At 47.1% G+C, this 20,689-nt stretch overlaps 1 protein-coding gene across 5 annotated transcripts in view; it reads right to left on the reverse strand.

Annotated features, from left to right (window-relative positions):
• Nucleotides 1-11,219: 11,219 nt before the first annotated feature.
• The window catches only part of arhgap28 (Rho GTPase activating protein 28), a 221,860-nt gene continuing 212,390 nt past the window's right edge, over nt 11,220-20,689 (reverse strand). For all 5 annotated transcript variants that reach the window (XM_038808723.1, XM_038808724.1, XM_038808727.1 and 2 more), the window contains one exon: nt 11,220-19,348. In XM_038808723.1, coding sequence (XP_038664651.1) covers nt 19,257-19,348 — 92 coding nt within the window. In that variant the 3' untranslated portion in view covers nt 11,220-19,256. The remainder of the gene's footprint in view (nt 19,349-20,689) is intronic.

Genomic DNA, 20,689 nt, shown 5'->3' on the forward strand with positions numbered 1-20,689 from the left:
CAACTAGACCGGGCACTGGTCCCCTCCCCGTGGAACTCACCCACCCTCCAGCTATGGACATGTCCCCTGGAGCTGTCTCCCATCCATGTGTGTTCGGATGTTGGCTGCTACCTGTGTGGTGTTGGCTCCCGCAGTGTTCAAGCCCAGTGTCCAGGCATCACCGTCTGATTGGGATGCCTAGGCAATGACTCCCACATGCTGCATGAACCACAGGAATCCACTTGGGTTGTTTGCAGTGCTCATTTAACCCTGATTGCCAATTCCCTATAAGCTATAGCCTTCAGCTGTACAGCCGGAGATTTCGGCAGTCAGTGGGGGTTATGGGTGATTGGTGGAGCAGACAGGCAGAGGCAAGGATTGCCCCAGCAACGGGTACACATCATCCAGGGGTTGACATGGTGGTGCCGCGAGTGGTTGCTTCCCGGTTGTCCCCCCAGTGCCTCCCCCCCCCCCCACCCACCCACCCTCCCATGGTGGCTCACCCCCAGCCGAGGGTCCACCACCTCCCGCCGAGCACAGGGGCAGCAAGCCCAGTGCCCCCGGGGTCTTTGCGTGTGATCAAAGATGGCGACTCACCTCCTTGGCTCCCCACAGAAGCCCTTCTGCCAGGTTCACGTTTTTCAAATGGAATCAGTGCCAACGTGAGCACTTGCTGGGGGGGCCGATGACTGACTGGAGGCTGTTGGATATAGGGTGGTTCCCGTTAGGTCTATGCAAATATGGCTTAAGTGGTGATAACTGGTTTCTCGCCACACGACAGCGAGATCCCTATTTCGCCTACAGGAGAGGGCTGGTTACATAGAATTTACAGTGCAGAAGGAGGCCATTCGGCCCATCAAGTCTGCACTGGCTCTTGGAAAGAGCATCCTACCCATTGTCAACACCTCCACCCTATCCCCATAACCCAGTACCCCACCCAACACTCAGGGCAATTTTGGACACTAAGGGCAATTTATCATGGCCAATCCACCTAACCTGCACATCTTTGGACTGTGGGAGGAAACCGGAGCACCCGGAGGAAACCCACGCACACACGGGGAGGGTGTGCAGACTCCACACAGACAGCGACCCAAGCCGGAATCGAACCTGGGACCCTGGAGCTGTGAAGCGATTGTGCTATCCACAATGCTACCGTGCTGCCATTCCTACATTCCAAACTGTTCGGCTCCTGGCGCCCTGCTCAGTTTTGGCCTCTCCTGTTATTCACTGGCCTTGTTTCACTTGAGTGGGAGCGTAACAAGGCCGAAGATTCGCACCCATAGTCTTTTACTTAGTGAATTAGCAGGTAATCCAAAGACACTTAATACAAATTTTTGGCAGTTATGATTTGAAAGTATGACTGTTGTTACGTAAGCAAGTGTAAGGTCAGGACTGCGGTGACCTTGACAGCCACTGAGAGTGGGTGTCCTTCTCCTCCACGTGGTGTGAAATCCATGAGGAGGTGGCACAGGTATCACACTGTCTCCTTGTTGAGGCGGAGCCTCCTGCTGCACGCGCTGCCCGTTGTTATGTAGGCAAGTATTTTGAATAATACTTTTGTTCATTTTGCACATGCGTTTTCCGCTCCTGAAGTGTATCGTTTCATAAATGTGGCAAGAGCTCCATGTAAAAGAGTTAATGGTGCTTTTAAAAATTCAGTTCCACAGAAGTGAATTTTTTTTTGATTTTTATTAAATTTAGAGTACTCAATTCAGGGGCAATTTAGCGTGGCCAATCCACCTACCCTGCACATCTTTGGGTTGTTGCAGCGAAGCCCAGGCAAACACGGGGAGAATGCACAAACTCTACATGGATAGTGACCCGGGTTCCGGATCGAACCTGGGATCTCGGTGCCGTGAGGCAGCAGTGCCAACCACTGCGGCACTGTGCTGTCCTCTGCTTAAGTGATTTGAAAAACCCCACAAGTTTGCCGAGTGCAAATGCACACTGTCCCTGCCCCGTCCCCTGCTGTCTCACTCTAATGTGCAGATTTGCCAAATAGTGATCCCACCATGGGATTCAGATCGCAATGCCTCGCGAGGTCGCGTTAGATCTTGGGCGGCGTGACAAGCCGGTTAGATCTCCCAGCATCTACCGGCTGTGCTGCCTTTCGGGTGCAACGTGGCTGGTACATCGCGGCCACCAAGTCACAAGATTGTGCTGAGCCAATCTGCAGAGAGCAGGCTGACTTACAACATACCACATGTGAAGATGTTTGTGCAATGTCTACACCAGCATATATGAAGCTAAGAAATGCTTCAAACTGGATACCCTATACAGTGAGTGCAAATTGATGCAAGTGAGGCAATGTTATTTAACACCTGCGCAGATCAGGAATTTACAAAAGAATTTCAAGTTAAGTGACAGTTAGTCAAATTTATTGACTACAGCTCCGCCTTCAACACCATAATCCCAGCCAAACTCATATCAAAGCTCCAAAACCTAGGACTTGGCTCCTCCCTCTGTAACTGGATCCTCGACTTTCTGACCCACAGACCACAATCAGTAAGAATAAACAATAACACCTCCTCCACGATAGTCCTCAATACCGGGGTCCCGCAAGGCTGCGTACTTAGCCCCTACTATACTCCCTATACACACACGACTGCATGGCAAAATTCGGCTCCAACTCCATCTACACGTTTGCTGACAACACGATCATAATGGGCCGGATCTCGCACAATGATGAGGCAGAATACAGGAGGGAGATAGTGAACCTAGAGGCAGGGCCGGCTCAAGGCACCGGCAACTCGGGCAGTCGCCCGGGGCGCCATGTGCTCGGGGGCGTCAGAGACTCGGGTCCCGCGCATGCGCAGTTGGGCCGGTGCCAACCAGCGCATGCGCGGTGGCCGCCCTCCCCCAGGGCGGCCCCCCGGCTCGATCCGCCCCCCCTGCTCAGTCCCCCCCTGCCCCCCCTCGGGTCCGCCCCCCCGCCCCGCCCTCGGGTCCGCCCCCCGCGTCCGCCCCCCCGCGTGTCCGCCCCCCCCTCGGGTCCGCCCCTCCGCCCCCCCCTCTGGTCCGCCCCCCCCCCCCCCCCCCCCCCGGTTCCCCCCCCCCCCCTAGAGCCGGCGCTGCCTAGTGGACAACAATCTCTCCCTCAGTATCAGCAAAACTAGAAATCTGGCCATTGACTTCAGGAAGCAAAGTACTGTGCACACCCCTGTCAGCATCAACGGGGCCGAGGTGGAGATGGTTAGCAGTTTCAAATTCCTAGGGATGCATATCACCAAAAATCTGTTCGGGTCCATCCACGTCGATGTTACGACCAAGAAAGCACAACAGCGCTTTTACTTCCTCAGGAAACTAAGGAAATTCGGCAGGTCCACATTAACCCTTACCAACTTTTACAGATGCACCATAGAAAGCATTCTATCTGGCTGCATCACAGCCTGGTATGGCAACTGCTCGGCCCAATACCGTAAATAACTACAGAGTCATGAACACAGCCCAGTCCATCACACAAACCCGCCTCCCATCCATTGACTCTGTCTACACCTCCCGCTACCTTGGGAAAGCGGGCAGCATAATCAAAGACCTCTGCCACTTTTCCAAGTTCTTCCATGGGGCAGGAGATACAAAAGTCTGAGAACACGCAGGAACAGACTCAAAAACAGCTTCTTCCCCGCTGTCACCAGACTCCTAAACAACCCTCTTATGGACTGACTGGCTTGTGGACTGATATGATCTCTTCACACATCTTCTCCCAATGCCTGTGTCTATATATTTACATTGCGTATTTTATGTTTGCCTTATTATGTATTTTCATGTACGGAATGATCTGCACGCAGAACAATACTTTTCACCGTACCTCGGTACACGTGACACTAAACCAATCCAATCCAATCCAAAGGCCGTATAACTGATGGAATCAAAGCGGGTGAGTTCTCTTTCAGCCTTCTGTTCCTGGAGGTGTAAGAGCCTTTTTAGATAACAGATGTGTGTACTTTGCACTGGTAATGGGCAGTGTGTGCTTACACAAAAGAGTAGTTAGTTAATCTGACAGGCATGACTACTATTGACACTGGCGCCTGGGATACTAATGATGCACACATGGCTGACTGCCCCAAAAGGAAAGCAAAATGAATCTGACTCCATCCCTCTGTGTATTTGATCTCCAACCCCTCACATTCCTGTTATGCTGTCTGATTTTATACTGGAGGAAATTTGATATGTCCTTGTCGACTAAACAAAAACTCTGGTCTTGTGTGGACCCTCTCGCCTTGGAATCGTAACTGGAACTACAAATCTAATCCCAGACACCTATCATAGAGACGGTAATAAAGCACTCATAAACAGTGGCAATAAACCTTTTGTGATCTGTACCTGGTTATAATTCTGCAAGAGCTGATAGAAAACACTGGGAATAAATGCTCTGAACCTTTATATTTTTATATATGGAATTGTTCATACGGCGAGTCGCACTAGTTTTGTTGAGATTGAAAAAAAAACTGCAGGTGCTGGGAACCCTTGTAATTAAATGTAAAAAAGGAAAATCCTGAAAATGGGCCAAATAGCCTCCTGTGGTGGAATCACTCAGTGGGTTGAAGTTTCACAACCCAATAAAAGTCAGGTCCCAGGACTGATTCTTTCTTCTTGACCAGCCGGCCCTCCCAGCAGAACACCTTTGCAGCAGAAGACCTTGATGAGGAGAAGGAGAGACCTGGTCAGCAGCCCCCATCAAGTAAGTGTCATACAACGCACGCTACGAGAGTAGACACTCCTGACCCCTTTAATCCACACCAACTGGAAACCTGCGGATCCAGTGCAGAGCAAGAGGCCATTGTTCCCTGATCCGGCAGTTCCCTTATTCCAGATAAGTATTGGCCTATTAGTGGTAGGAATAGTTTAGTCTTAGTATTATATGCATGAGTAGTAAATAACTGTGCTATAATAAACGTGTCTTGTTTTGAACTTACTAACTGGTGTATTGAGTCATTGATCTGAACTTGAACTTGAATCTTGTGGCAGTATCATAACGATACCTGGCGACTCCAGAGCTAAGTAATAAACAGAGCCAATTGAGTGTAAAGCACACCCACCCAGAACGAGCAACATTTAGTGGCGACTCTGACGGGACTCGACTAGAAGTGGCCCCACCACTCCGAGAGAACCCAGCAATTTGAATCAGAAATCCAATTGGGAAAAGGAAAAACCACAAGTGTTCAAGTAGTTCACATGAATCCTCATAATTCGGAAGTGTGTTTTTGCATGCGTAACTAACAGGGTTATAAAGTAAAACCGAGAGATTTTTGTAGCGACAAACTGTCGGGAGTTTATAATTCGTAAAATAGCGAGGAGGTCGTCAGGACGTTCTGAGCAGAATTAGAGGAAAGGCATGGCATGAGTAAAGTGGATGTCAGTCATATAGAGAGAGAGAATTTAGAATTAAGAAAGAAGTTGGCAGATAAGGATAGAGAGATGGATGATGCCAAGAGGGCACACCAGTCTTGTCTAGCCCACCTGAGCAGCTCCCAGGTACAATATGAAAAAGTCTATCAGGATGTGCAGCGTGCAGTCTTGATAAGACAAGAATCAGAGAAGCAGGTAGAGACACTGAAGAAGCAGTGTAGCGACCTGAAGGCAGCTTTAAGGGCACTCCATGCTGCCACCACTGAGCAAAGGCAAAGCACAGTGGACCATGCTAAGTGTAGGAAGCTGATTGCGGAGCTGCAATCTCTGCTTTCTGTGCAGAATAGCTTCCAAGAAACCTTTGGAACGCAATTAGAGGAAGAGAATGCACCAGATTGGCAGGAGTTAAGTGAGACAGCGCAGCGATATGTTCAGGGAATATGTGCGCTAGAAACGCAGCAGAAAAGGAAAGCGCCCCAACCCCCCACAGATCAGATAGCACCCGCACCAATGAACCCAGTCACCACCCAACGAAAAGCAACCGCAGACGGCGCACCCGAGATCACTTACACCACCCCCTTAACTGTGACTCAACTAAGGGACGCATGTGAGAAAATCACCCCGTTCCTCCCCACTTCAGACCCCCACCAATTCTTTGCAAAAGTTAAACAGCAGGCGACCATGTACGGCCTTGATGCGCGAGAGGAGGTTAAGCTCACAGTTTTGAGTTTAGACTCATCAGTCGTAGCAGCCCTCCCCGATCCACAGAACGTTGGAGGAGGCACCCTCGAAGAAATGCATACAGCTATTTTAGATGCAATAGGGTACAACAGAGGAGACCCAGTTATTTAACACTTTTTGTTAAATAATATTGCCTCACTCATGCCCCACAGCCACTCCCCATGGCCTCTCATATTCTCCACACCGACTGATACCCTTGCAATGCCCATTCACCAAGAATGCTCTATGTACATAACCAACAATGACAAGTGTGGGACTGCTGAGAAAATCTCCTACTCAGACATGTTGTTAGAAAAGAAAACTGCTGTTCTACAAAAGTGTCAATCGAATGGACCATCGAATGCATCACTCCTTTACAGGGGCAGCACAGTAGCACAAGTGGTTAGCACTGTGGCTTCGCAGCGCCAGGGTCCCAGGTTCGATTCCCTGCTGGGTCACTGTCTGTGCGGAGTCTGCACATTCTCCCCGTGCCTGTGTGGGTTTCCTCCGGGTGCTCCGGTGTTTCTTCCCACAGTCCAAAGACGTGCAGGTTCAGTGGATTGGCCATGGTAAATTGCCCTTAAAGGACTAAAAAAGGTTCGGAAGGGTTATTGGGTTATGGGGATAGGTGGAAGTAAGGGCTTAAGTGGGTTGGTGCAGACTCAATGGGCTGAATGGCCTCCTTCTGCATTTTATGTTCTTCTTAGGTTTGTATGAATGAACGTTGAGACATTGGCAAAAGAGGGTCCGGAAATAATAACTTATAATAATTATTTTAATACATCAACTAAGCCACATTCAACAGTTCACTTCACTTGTCAAAACAGAATCCAGGCTGAGCTATTGTTTTTATAGGGCCGGTTGGAAGCCAAGGTGTCCCTGTGGTTCCAGAGGCTGGGATTTTGTGGCATCACATGACAAGGGCCCTTGACAAATGGCAGGCAAGATCCAGATTTGGAGTCCTACCCCATTGACGACATGCGGCCATGAATCACGCAAGCAGGAAACCCAAACACACCAGGGCCTTTTGAACTTGTTGCTGAATTCAAACAAATGGGCGACACTTGCAATGTGGGCATGACAAAGCAATAGGAGGATAGACACAAGCACTCTTGAAGGGCGGATAATCTGTTTAAGTGTCATGCTTATCCATGTATAAGCTTGCCGGAATATTGCATCAGATGGTACTCAGACATCATGGGGGTTGTCAATTGCTTCAGTTGCTTCACAGCTCTTGGCCATGATAAATTGCGTTTAGCGTCCAAAAAAAAAAAGGTTGGGTGGGATTACTGGGTTACAGGGATAGGGTTGAGGTGTGGGCTTGAGTAGGGTGCTCTTTCCAAGGGCCAGTGCAGACACGATGGGCTGAATGGCCTCCTTCGCACTGTAAATTCTATGACTTTATAATTCAATGTACCCTCCCCAACACCATATTTTCAACTCTACTCGATGCAAAAAACAGACAGCAGAATGTTCATTGTAGAATTAAAGTATGTCCGCCTTACAATTTGGTTCTTGGCATGTGAGAGTACCTTTAAGAAATGGGTGTTTTATCGAATAGCTGTAGTGGGTGTATCTTTAAGAAATGGGTGTTTATTAGAGAGCTGCAGTGATGTCAGAGAGTGGGTGGAGCTGGGCTGTCTGTCTGCATTTACTTTCGCATTGGACTGTTTGATACAGGGTGTGGTTGGTTTTGTTTTGAGAGCTGGATCGCTGCAGGCAAAACAAGGAGCTGTGTCAGGATCTCTCTCTGCAAACTAAAGACTGTCTCCAGATCAATTGGGTGATTTCAGAGTGCTGACTGCTCTCAGTATGAATTTAAACCTGGGGGCGATTCTCCGAGCCCCGCGCCGGCCCGGAGAATCACCGCGACAGCGCCACGATGGTGGGGCGCGATTCTCTGAAGTGCAGAGAATCGGCGCCATTTGCGATTCTCCGACCCGGATGGGCCGAGCGGCCTGCCGTTCACGGCTGTTTCACGACGGTGGCAAACACACCTGGTCGCTGCTGTCGTGAAACGGGAGTGAGAAGCCCATTTGGGGCTTGTAGGTAGCCTAGCAAGGAAAGAGCACCACGACTGTGCTCGGGAGGGGGACAGGCCCGCGATCGGTGCCCACCGATCGTCGGGCCGGCGTCCAAATCAGACGCACTATTTCCCCTCCACTGCCCCGCAAGATCAAGCCGCCACGTCTTGCGGGGCGGCTGAGGGGAAAGACGGCCACCGCGCAAGCGCGGGTTTGTGCCGTCAGCGTCATGACGTCAGCCGCGCATGCGCGGGTTGGAGCCGGCCAACCTGCGCATGCGCGGCGGACGTCATTAGGCACGCCGGCCGTGTAATTCTTGGCGGATGCCCCCGCGGCCGAGAGTTACGGAGCGCCGCTCCTAGCTACGTCGGGAGGGGAAAATAGGGGGCGAGGAACAGCCTCAGAGGCCGTCATGAAACTCGGCCGAATTCACGACGGCCCTCCCCATTATTCCCGGGAGCGGAGAATTACGCCCTGTATCTGTGGGGAGGATTGGTGTTGATAGTTGTTAAGATGTTTGCTGTGGGTTTAGAAAGTGTTAATTCATAAATAAACATTGTTTTAATTTAAAAGTACTGTAGAGTTCTGTTGCATCAGACCTGTAGAGTGGGCCCGTGTGCTCCCCATAACCACAATATAGTAAACGTGTGGGTCAGGTGAACTCCATGATACACTTTGGGGTTCTCTAAACCCTGACCCATAACATTCTCAAAGGTGAGACTATTTCAATGTATTTATAGAAATTCAACACTCTGGGCATGCCAATTAGTTAGTGTTGACAGCACCACAACAAACAAGGCAAAGCCCAGTTCTGTGGGATGGATGGCCCAGTTATTCTAACTAGGAGTGTAACATGTATGGATGGCATGGCTCCTCCTCTTCAGGAATGTGTCTCTCCTTTTCGAAGTTCTGCAAGCACGGCTCAAGAAAAAAACGAGTTTGCCAGTTAATCCAATACAAAGAAGAATTTGGTTGAACTTGCATATCAATCATTTTAAGGATTAAGGGCACGTGGTACATAAGAACTAGGAGCAGGAGTAGGCCATCTGGCCCCTGGAGCCTGCTCCGCCATTCAATTAGATCATGGCTGATCTTTTGTGGACTCAGCTCCACTTTCCGGCCCGAACACCATAACCCTTAATCCCTTTATTCTTCAAAAAACTATCTATCTTTACCTTAAAAACATGTAATGAAGGAGCCTCAACTGCTTCACTGGGCAAGGAATTCCATAGATTCACAACCCTTTGGGTGAAGAAGTTCCTCCTAAACTCAGTTCTAAATCTACTTCCCCTTATTTTGAGGCTATGACCCCTAGTTCTGCTGTCACCCGCCAGTGGAAACAACCTGCCCGCATCTATCCTATCTATTCCCTTCATAATTTTAAATGTTTCTATAAGATCCCCCCTCATCCTTCTAAATTCCAACGAGTACAGTCCCAGTCTACTCAACCTCTCCTCATAATCCAACCCCTTCAGCTCTGGGATTAACCTAGTGAATCTCCTCTGCACACCCTCCAGCGCCAGTACGTCCTTTCTCAAGTAAGGAGACCAAAACTGAACACAATACTCCAGGTGTGGCCGCACTAACACCTTATACAATTGCAACATAATCTCCCTAGTCTTAAACTCCATCCCTCTAGCAATGAAGGACAAAATTCCAGAGAAAATAAATAAATCCATTGGTTACCCTGGTAGCACTATCCCAGATTACTATGTGCTCAATATTTTCCATCAGATCGTAGGAAGCAATGGAGCTACTTTGGGAATTGATTTGTGTTGTGCAAAGTCCAAAGTAAATGAAGAAGTCTGTCCTATTTATGTATCTTCAAAGGAGAGGAATAGAAAAGAGGCAAAAACTGTTCAGGATACAATAGCACTGCAGAAAGGAGGCTTTGGAAGGGAAGGAGAGGTGAGAAGATGGAGATGCTGAAAGAAGGCATTTCAGAAGGTGGAAGTTAGCGGTTGACATTGGAAAAGATGAGTAGAATATAAGTCACACGCCTGTATCAGAGAAGGCTGGACTGTGGATATAAAGCTGCAAGAGTGCCTGGAGGTGCTGGGTTGAATCTGTGGAGTAATGTAAAGCTAATGCAAAGGGTCTAAATGTGCTTTGTTGTTCTGTGCTGGGAATATGCTCCATATGGTACATCAGCTTTCAACCAGGTAAAGGGCCTCGTACTACATGCCATGCCCTCTGATAAGCTTCACACCAATGACAAGATTAGCACTATGAGAATGGAAAGCTAGAAAGGTGTGGGGAATAGAGCAATTCATACAGCCAATATCACAGCTGAACCTCTCAATGTAAATAAGTGAGCCAGAGTGACCCTTCCTTTTAGGCAGGCCCTCAGGATCAACGATGACCTGCCTCCATTCTAGTTCCATGGTTTCGGAGATGGTTGATAAGCCCAATGCCCAACTTGCTGACTCTGCGATATGTGGGGCAGCTGGTGCTTGAAGGGTTGGGTAGATGGGTTGTTTAGAGGTTTGTGTGCTTACCTCTGGTGCTTCAACTTTGCCTTTGCACATTCCCAGCGAACGTGTCGCACAGAATCCACAGACTGGATTTGACCCAAATGGTCAATTCTTTATGCTCAAGAGTCCCCTCCTCTTTATCTAACTCTATCAGCAAACCCTTGTATTCCTTTCTCCCTCATTTTCTATCTAAATTTCCCTTAAATATATCTAACGTTATTTTCCTCAGCTACTCCATGTAGTAGAAAGTACCACATTCTAACCATTCTTGACGGGCATTAAAATGTAAAATTGTGATTTCAAGTAATTAAATACAGGCTTTACAGTTTCTGAAAACTAAGCCATAGAATCCTGACAGTGCAGAAGGAGGCCATTTAACCCATTGAGTCTACACTGACCCTCCAAACGAGCACTCTACCTCGGCCCACTCCCCCGCCCTATCCCCATAACCCCGTAACCTAACCTGCAAATCCCTGGACACTGAGGGGCAATTAAGCACGGCCAATCCACCTAACCTGCACATCTTTGGACTGTGGGAGGAAACCAGAGCACCCGGAGGAAACCAACGGGGAGAACATGCAGACTCTGCACAGACAGTAACCCAAGCCGGGAACCGAACCTGGGACTCTGGCGCTGTGAGGCAGCGGTGCTAACAGAATGTAGAAATATACAGTTCAAAGGTAAAAAGCATCTTTTTTACAATTTTATTGGTATGTGATATGAACTTGGTAAATTACAATATACATTTGTACACATTTGTAATGCTTTTGTGCATAGTCAGTAGTATTGGAGCATTCCAGGAACTTTGCCATTCCTTCCATTGAACATTTTGACATACTATGCACACCACCGAACATTTTGGCTGCTCTATACATGTACGGAACAGAAACAAAACCATGGGATGTCTGGTATCATTCATTACCACTGAAAATATGGACTGAATGAATGAAGGATGTTTTAAGAGTGTGATTGGTTCTGCAGCAAGACTCTGCCAATGTTACAGGAGAGCACTCCTAAAACATTTACTGCCATTACTCACTGTGTTAACCACTGATCTGTTGGGAGCAAATCAGACTCACCAATTGCATCGAGTCATATAACATAGCATGAAAGGGTAGGTATGTAAATAAATAACAGGAATAACAATAAAAACTAGGTCAAACAAAATCATGCTCTGGAGTAATGGTTCTATGATGCCCTATGCTATAAAAAGGATGGTGTCAGTAAGAATATTGGGTATGTACGCCAGGATTTTCTGCATAGAAACCTTGAGTGGACTTTCAAAGATGACAGCCTTGTTGTTACATCGGAAGTTTTTTTTCCATAATCTTTTATTGTCTCAAGAATGAAGTTACTGTGAAAATCTCCTAGTCGCCACATTCTGGCGCCTGTTTGGGTTAGCTGCTACGGGAATTGAACCCGCGCTGCTGGTCTTGTTCTGCATTACAAACCAGCTGTCTAGCCCACTGAGCTAAACCAGCCCTTGATCCACAGAAGTAGGAACTTCCTTGGAAAAAGCATTTTGGGCCACACGGTGGTGTACACATTGACCTTTCACCTCTGGGTTCAAAGCCAGCCCGGTATTGATGACGTGCAAGAGTCTTATGGGAAATGGGTTTGAATGGGATAGGTCCGCGGGTCAGCGCAGTTCCTAAACTGACATATCAACAGGCACTATCAGAGCAGATGGGAATGTTTTTGAGATGCCTTCATGATGCAACTAATGTGACGCATGACCTGGGAGCACTTCATAATGCTCAAATCAAGAGAAAAATGGGGAGGGGAGAATTTCCACCGGGGTCTCCTGATCTCCAGAGGCAGGCCTTCCACTGAAGGTATTGTGGGAGGCAGTACAAATCTTGTGAAAATTCCCTGATGGGCGTCTGAAATTGGGAATGTTCCAGTTAACTAATACTCCCACAATATAAAGACCCCATAATACCAAACATTTCTTTGCTCCGCCATCAGTAATCAGTAATTCAAGGGTCAGCAGTTTTCAGCTCTGAATTGAGACAAAGGGACTCAATTTTCCAAGTGGGGCGGGGGGGGGGGGGGTGTATTGCTCACCCTCCCTCAACACCCCACCCCACGCAGTAGAATATCAGCCAGCAATGATATGCTGATGGGCGGCCCCTGCCCTCAAGAGTTGTCAGCCAATCAAAATGCATGGTAGCTGCCATAACTTAGTGGCCACTGCTGGGTCTGCAGGCAGTCCTGAGGAGAAGATGCATAGTGACCGGGTACATAGATTAGTCCTGGGGTTCTTGGCCCAGAGTGATTGGCGACCCAGGCTGGGAAGGTGTCTCAAAATGGGGTTTAGTAACAAGCGGAGGGTGACCCCAATGGGCTTTGGGGAGCTTTCCAAAGGTGGTACCCTCCCTTCCCACCTTTTCAGCTGGACACTGAAGGAGTGCCGGGCCTTCTTCATTCTACCATCACAGTCCCACATTTACGCCAGTGCCGGGGGTGGGGGGGGGGGGGGGGGAGGGTGATAAGATTTCCCCCTCAGGAGCCTAATACGGATTCAATCCTTGTTACCTGTTGGAGCAGATCACTACACTGGACGGATCAACTCAATTCAATGGGACTAATTTCAGGCTGGTAATCCACTCTCTTAGATTACCATCCAGGCACTGAAGGTGTTTCTTCGAGCTGAATCAAGAATGGCTTTTAATATACTGCCAAGCAAACCAAGTAAATTAGAATTAGGTCTGTGCGGAAGACATGAATTAACCTCCAATTATCATAAATAATCTACTATAATTGTCAGTTAGTGTTAAAGTACATCCTTGTCAGTTGCATTGTCACTAAGAGCTAAATTGAGGGAAGAGTTCCTTGCAGGTTGCAGAAAGGTCTCTCATCCTGTCAGACTCATTAAAGGCCAGCGTTGTAGATCATTAGCTAACCCAGTTCTCCATTCTAAATATATCTTTATGGAGAGCATGCATTTTTGGATCTGTCCAAAAGCCTTCTGTTGCTGCCAACTTTGCTAATGTAAGCTGAATGCTTTTATAAGATGGGGGCGCCATCCCGCACGAGCTTCATATTTAATGATTCACACAGGCTATTCGGGGGCAATCAGTCTGGTCACAAGGGACTCTTTTCATCTCAGTTTATCCAAACTGCTGATTAAGTAAATGTGAAGAGAGGTAGCTTTATACAGACATGTCAGAAAACACAATGTAAAAAAAAAATGCATCAGTAATAAACATATACAAAGTGGTTAATGTTCCTGGACACACAAAATACACACTGCTTTACATACATTACAACTTCTGCTGCACTCTTGGCAGTAGAGAGCTATTGTCACAATGAGAGGGTTTTCTTAACCCTTGAGTTTTAAAATTAAAAATGCGTCTATACATTTCTGTGGCAGGTAAATTGGAGTGTTATCAAACGTTTTATCTCCCATTATTTTTCAGTTTGGTGTTCTCTCCCCCCCCCCGCCTTCTCTACATTGTTTCCTTTAATGGAATTGTGTCCCATTTGGAGCCGAGGATGCAGTTGTTGGAAATTAGATACTTTCCTATTCCAGGTGCCAAGTGTCCGCATCGTGCGATCGACCTGAGGTACAGAACAATCACCCTCCGAAATCAACTCTGTCCCGAATTGTCTTCCAGAACTCTAATTTAAATATGTATCTGTGGCTCCCGTCTGGTTTGGGTGGGGGCACTGACTACCTATGTCAAGGCAAAATTGCATCACGTGCAAAGGTGGTAATCAAAGGTGATTTGGGGTTATTTTCTTTGGACGTTTTTTATTCCCACCAATAAGTGGGATGATAATGAGATGAAAACGTGGCTTCAGCCTGAACCTCCGTTGAGCATTCTTGGCTGTTCTTTACTGCCTTGGCATTTTACAACAACCATTCTGGTGATCTCTTGGCATTGCCAATTACGACTAGACTAGGGGCTGTACTACCCATGCCTGCCAGTCACAGTGTTAGGCCCGTCCAAAATCATTTCAACCAGTGTTCTGATGTTCGGTTCAAACTTAGGGCCCAAAGTCAAAACAATAATATTCACGGCCATTCGGTGATCAGCCAATGGAATGCCCACTTACTCTAGTGTGAATGATTAGATGTTAGCTTTTCTCCGAGTAACATTGCTCGCTGTCTCACCTAACTGCCTGGGTAAAGAGTTTAGGACATATATTGCTGATTAAGCTCTGTGACTCAAGTTTCAATAATTGTGAAACTGAGTTCTTTAACCGCAGATTTGTGGATCCTGGAAATTATTTTTCGAAACCAGCAATGAAATCATTCCCTAAACTATCTTTGGTATGAAAACCAATCATTTTCTAACACTACCCAAGCCTCACTTACTGTCGCCAATTTTTCAATGTTGAAGAAGCCACAATTTGAGGTCCAACAAGAACTCGAGAAAGTATGTGTGGCAATGGATGAGTCACACTTATCCACTCGAGAGATCAGACAGTGCCCGCTGATAGTGGGGATCGAGAACAATGAGACATAGATAAATACCTGAGAGCAATAATATCTGGGACCCATTTTCATCTTATTATCACCCCACTTATTGGTGGGAATAAAAAAGTGCAAAATAAAAAATTACCTTTGATTACCATCTTTGCACCTGACGCAATTTTACCTTGATGCAGATGGCCAGTGCTCCCACCCAAACCAGATGGGAGCCATACGTACATATTTAAATTGGAGTTCTGTGAGGCAATTTGGGTATCAGTGTAATTGTGGGCTTTCACTGGCAGAATATGGACTCTGCCAGAAGTCAGACACAGGCTCTTGGCATCAGCCGAGTCTGAAGGAAGCCCTCATGTAAACAAAGTTTCCACTTTTGAGTATCGTTACTAAGTGGGAATGAAAGTAGATCAACAGAGAGTCTTAAAGAGATCACTCCATAACAGAAAAGGTCATTTTTGAATGTTTCATCATCCCCCATGCTGTCAGTCCCTCGGCACTCACTACCAGCCACTGATGTCCTCTAGGGAAGGAAATCTATTGCCTTTACCTCCAGATCCACAGCAATGTAGTTGACTCTTAAATGCTGTCAGGGATGGACAATAAATGCTGGCCCAGCCAGTGATGCCCACATCCCATAAACAAATTAAAAAATGGGCCTGTTACATAATATTGACATTTGGTTTTAATTTCCTCGGGGGCAGATTCAACACTGGAGGAGGGACAGCATGGCACTGTGGCACAATGGTTAGCACTGCTGCATCACAGCGTCAGGGACCCGGGTTCAATTCCGGCCTCTGGTGACTGTGTAGAGTTTGCACGTTCTCCCAGTGTCTGCTTGGGTTTCCTCCGGGTGCTCCGGTTTCCTCCCACAGTTTAAAGATGTGTGGGTTAGGTGGGAGAGTGGGTCTACGTAGGGTGCTTTTCAGAGGGTTGGTGCCTCCTTCTGCACTGTAGTGGTTCTATGATAATTCTGTCCACTGTTCCTGAGCCTACTGGAACCCTGACCATGTTGCTTAGGTCCAAGATCCCACGTGAATATGTTAATAGTTATGGTAATGAGAAAGTAATGCATATCATGAGGTAACAGTGACGTCAACAGTCATGCGCCAGACAGGTAGAATAGTCTGCACATGAGCAAGATGTACTTAGCTTCTGGCCTATCCTGTATATAGTGTTCATCGAGTCATTTTCAAGTAACCCATCAGAGTCAAAACACAGTTACTCATGAGTAGGGGGAAACCCTCCCAGTGTAGATTAGGCCACAAGATCAAATCATGAAGCAATAGGTTTGGCAGGGCTAGTTGCCAATGGATCTCCACCACTAAGAGGGTAACCCACCACCACCTCATGAAAAGAAAGAACCTGAATTAACTGAGACAGTCAAGCTTCAAAGATCTGCCAGGAAATAATCAATCCTGTTTCAGTCTAAACTGAGGCCTAAAATAGAGTACCATTTGGGGAGCCTGAATCAAGATGGAGAGGTCAGATTGAGGGGCCCTCTCTCCAAATGGAGTTTCAGTGGGCCTTCCCGTGCTGTGCTGGTTTTTAGCCCCTGACTATCCCCGGGGCCAGATGTTGTAGCAGTGGGAATGTGGTGAGGTTGGGTGGATTATTAAAATCTGCCTTCCCAGCACTATCTATATGTGGCAGAGTGGTCATGAGGTCAAAGGTAAACTTTGCCCTAGGGTTGTTGGGGGTTGGCGGGGCAAGGGAAATGCTGTCAACAGTGCGGCACCAGTAGGGCTATTTACTCAATTTTCCTATTGGGCTTCCTCAACCAATTGCAGAGTGTATAATGGAGGAAAACCTAACCCTTTGGGTTGAACAGAAGTAACTTGATGTGAAGGAACACAAACTGAGGAATGAAACTCAGGTATGTAAGCACTCGAGTCAAATTTACACAAAGAGTTGTCGGACAGCCCCCTCAATATATCTCTCAAATCGCATGGACTTCTTAATGAACCATTTAGTAAGAGTCTGTCCAATGTCATCTGGGATCTGACTGTCCAAGAAGTCTTTATTAATCACCAAGTTCAACTAGCATGTGCAATTCCAATAACCTGTGTCTATCGCCCCCTCCCACTCAATAGGTTATCAGTCCGAAACTGGAAGTTGCAATGTAATAACATCTTTGAAATATCAGCCAGATTTTTATATTACATCGGGGCAGCATTAAGGAAAGGATGTTCCCTTTAAAACAGATGGTACATCAGGGGAAGCATGTACCTAATTCCAAATCTGCACCCGCGGTGAATTCGGCTCCAGTCACAATTTCGCAAAATTATCTCTAATATGTAGATTAATACCCGTCAATGTGATTAAACTACCTGAAGGAATAAACTAATGCGGTCTACACAGACCAAACAGAAAGATACAGCGATAGGGTTAGACATAATAAGTGGGAGGGGGAGGGGGGGGGGGGATACATGGCACATCGCACATAGGCCAACTGGGAAAAATGGCCCATATCTGTACTGTCATTTCTATCTAATGTAAGCAAGATGTAATGAGAGAGGGACAGTTTAATTTACTTTCTGACACTGGAGCCTGCAAAAGACACTTGTTTTAACCTTCACCCCAGAAAGATAAGGGTCGTTTGCTGCAGAAAGTCTTACTTAATTGCTATGTGCTGACCAACAAGGCAATGAAGACTGGGCTGTCAAACGTTTACTGCAGCCAACGTGTAACTCCTAAAATTGAATAAACAGCAAACAAGACCACATTTTCCTTGAGGTGGGCGAGGGTGTCTGGGGGTGTGGGGGGGGGAGAGAAGAGAAAAAGAAACAATTAAAGTCATCCTAGATTCCTCTCCCCAGAAAGTCCACAACTCTCCCACAAAAAGTGATAACTTTTCACAAGGCAGAGCAAGATTGCAAAGTATTTTAAATAGGATGATGGAGCTGGTTAACTCCCAAGCACAGATATCTTAAAGCACATACTGAGATAGCCACAACAACTGAACGTCCTTGTACATAGAGTAAGTGAAGGAGCTGAGCCCCTCCAGCCTGGTCCATCATATTCAATAGATCATGGCTGACCTGTGAACTCACTCCAAATACATTAGAGGCATCCAAGGGTGGTCAGTGGTGCTTTATCAAAGGGAAGAGGGCAATACTATGTCTCCACATGTTGCCCCACTTTCCGTTAATGGGGCACATCATAAACAAGAGAATGTTTCTTCCACGCACGCGAGATACTGAATGACAACAGAATGATTAATTGTTCACAGTCGACATGTGTTGTCCCATGGAGTGTAAGTTCCAAAGCGAAAACGGCTCAATCCTTCCTCCATCCTATCAGAATGTTTCCTGTGTAGGTTTTCTTCCTTCAAGCATAACAAGAGAGTTTTGTTTCCAGTGGATGCGAGACTATGTTTGGATGCACTGGCCGCAGTCCATCATTCTCCATGTACACAGGCTCGGCAAGGACACAACGTGATAGTCTGGTCTTCAGTTTGCTGCAAAGCAGAATTCCAGTCGGATGTGTAACTGAGCCTGGGAGCCGCGCTCCGGCAGAAATTCCGTGCTGTCGCAGGTGCAGCTATCATTCTCTCTTGGATGTTACAACTTCCCGCCTGGTAGGATATGTGGAATTTGGCACCGATTCCATTCACATTGGAATGACTTTTAATTATTAATCAAAGAAAACATCCATCTTGTTTATTCTTTGGCTGCCTTCGTACACTGTTCATAAACTCAGCAAACACAATCACCACCATCCCCCCCGCCCCGCCACAAAAATAACCAGGAAATGAAACGTAGTTGGCTTATCTGTAGTTTCCTCAACTGTGTGGTCTCGACAAAAAACACATGAATGTTTAAAATGCACATTCCTTCAAGACCGTGATTTTAATGGTTCTGACTGGCGGGCTGACTTGCTTCTTAATCACCACCAGATGAGTTAGTTGCGAGTTGTTTATTTTCAGTCACGCAAAAGAAAAAAAAAATCTCTCTGCCAGACTTCCAATCTTCAGGAGGTGGCTCACAAGCAGAGAGAAAAGTGAAAGCTTTGAAATGGTCACAACTTCCATTAGCGTTCCGAGTTCCCATCGAACGGCAAGCAGCACGCCCAGCTTGACGAGTAGGATCGTGGCCTCCGAAGCGATCACCTTTCAAGGCAGAGTTCTGCCGGTCACGGTAATCAATGGCCCAAAGCCTTTAGACACAAAGGCTCCACTGTAAAGTATCCACTATTCTCAGGGGTCCCTGTGGTTATATTCACCAAGGCTGCTCCGAGATTACTTTATTGCCCATCGCTCTGAAACAAGTAATCTCACAATATTCTGGGTTTAATGACCCATGTTGCATTGGGATTTAAACGGTACAAGTCCAGAATGTGTGTGTTGAGGTCCAGACAGCGCTCTCCTGCAAAGAAGAAAACACACAATGTAAATAATGACAGGTAAATAGCCACAGAGAATTAATGTAGCTGAAATAGTACCATAAATTCTAATCCAGTGCTCGCACCGACAAAGGCAGCTTCCTCTCCGGCTAGCCAGGTAAATATTCTCACTTGCTTTTAAGCTCCTCTGCTGAAAATAAACCTTGAAGGCCTGTAAGTGTTGACTTTCTTTTTGTCGCACACGTGAGACTCTCTGGTTCCTCACACAAGTGACCCATTCTCATTCAACAGTATAAACCAAGGCCGTCTTCTCCCTCTCAGCTGGATGTAAAAGGGCCATGGCTTTGTTTTGAAGACAACAAGTGGCATTTCCCTGGTGTCCTGCTGCATCTGTAGAATCCCTACAGTGCAGAAGAAGGCCTTTCAGCCCATTGGGTCTGCACCAATCCTCCTTAAGGGGTCCCGACCTAGACCCACTCCCCTGTCCTCTCCCTGTAACTCTGTGCACTGACCATGGCCAATTCACCTAACCTGCACATCTTTGGACTGTGGTAGGAAAGCGGAGCACCCAGAGGAAACCCACGTAGACACCGGGAGAATGTGCAAACTCCATACAGACAGTCACCCAAGGCCGGAATTGAACCCGGGTCCCTAATGCTGCGAGGCAGCAGTGCTAACCACTCTGCGGCTGTGCTGCCCTTAATATCAATAACACAAAGGATAAACTATTGTGTCATAAGTACATTGTTTTGTGGAGCCTTGTACCACACAAATTGGCTGCCACATTCCCCTACATTGTAACAGTGACTATATTTTGAAAGTATTTAATTGGCTGCAAAGCCCTTTTTGTCCTGTAGTTGTGAAAGGCGCTATATAAATGCAAGTCCTTTGTTTTTCTTTCTGTCTTTACCTATGGCTTTTGACAATGAATGTCAGAAGGTGTTATTTGGCAGAGGGTGCAGGCCATTGCAGGGCTGAAATATGGGAGTCACTGAAAAGTGCATTGTTTGGGCCTCTGTGGGTGATTATCCAGCCACAGTGAGCCTGGCGCGAATCCCTCTATTTCGGGAGAATTGCAGATGAGCCCCAAAATGGGAACGGCAGCAAGCGTAAATCAACTTCCCATTGTCCTGGCCACCTCCAGCTGGCATAAGAACATAGAACATAAGAGTGCAGAAGGAGGCCATTCAGCCCATCAAGTCTGCACCGAACCGCTTAAACCCTCACTTCCACCCTATCCCCATAACCCAATACTCCTAACCTTTTTTGGACACCAAGGGCAATTTATCATGGCCAATACACCCAACCGTTATGTCTTTGGACTGTGGGAGGAAACCGGAGCACCCGGGAGGAAACCCACGCAG

This window comes from Scyliorhinus canicula, chromosome 10 (assembly GCF_902713615.1).
Source record: "Scyliorhinus canicula chromosome 10, sScyCan1.1, whole genome shotgun sequence".
Classification (NCBI taxonomy): domain Eukaryota; kingdom Metazoa; phylum Chordata; class Chondrichthyes; order Carcharhiniformes; family Scyliorhinidae; genus Scyliorhinus; species Scyliorhinus canicula.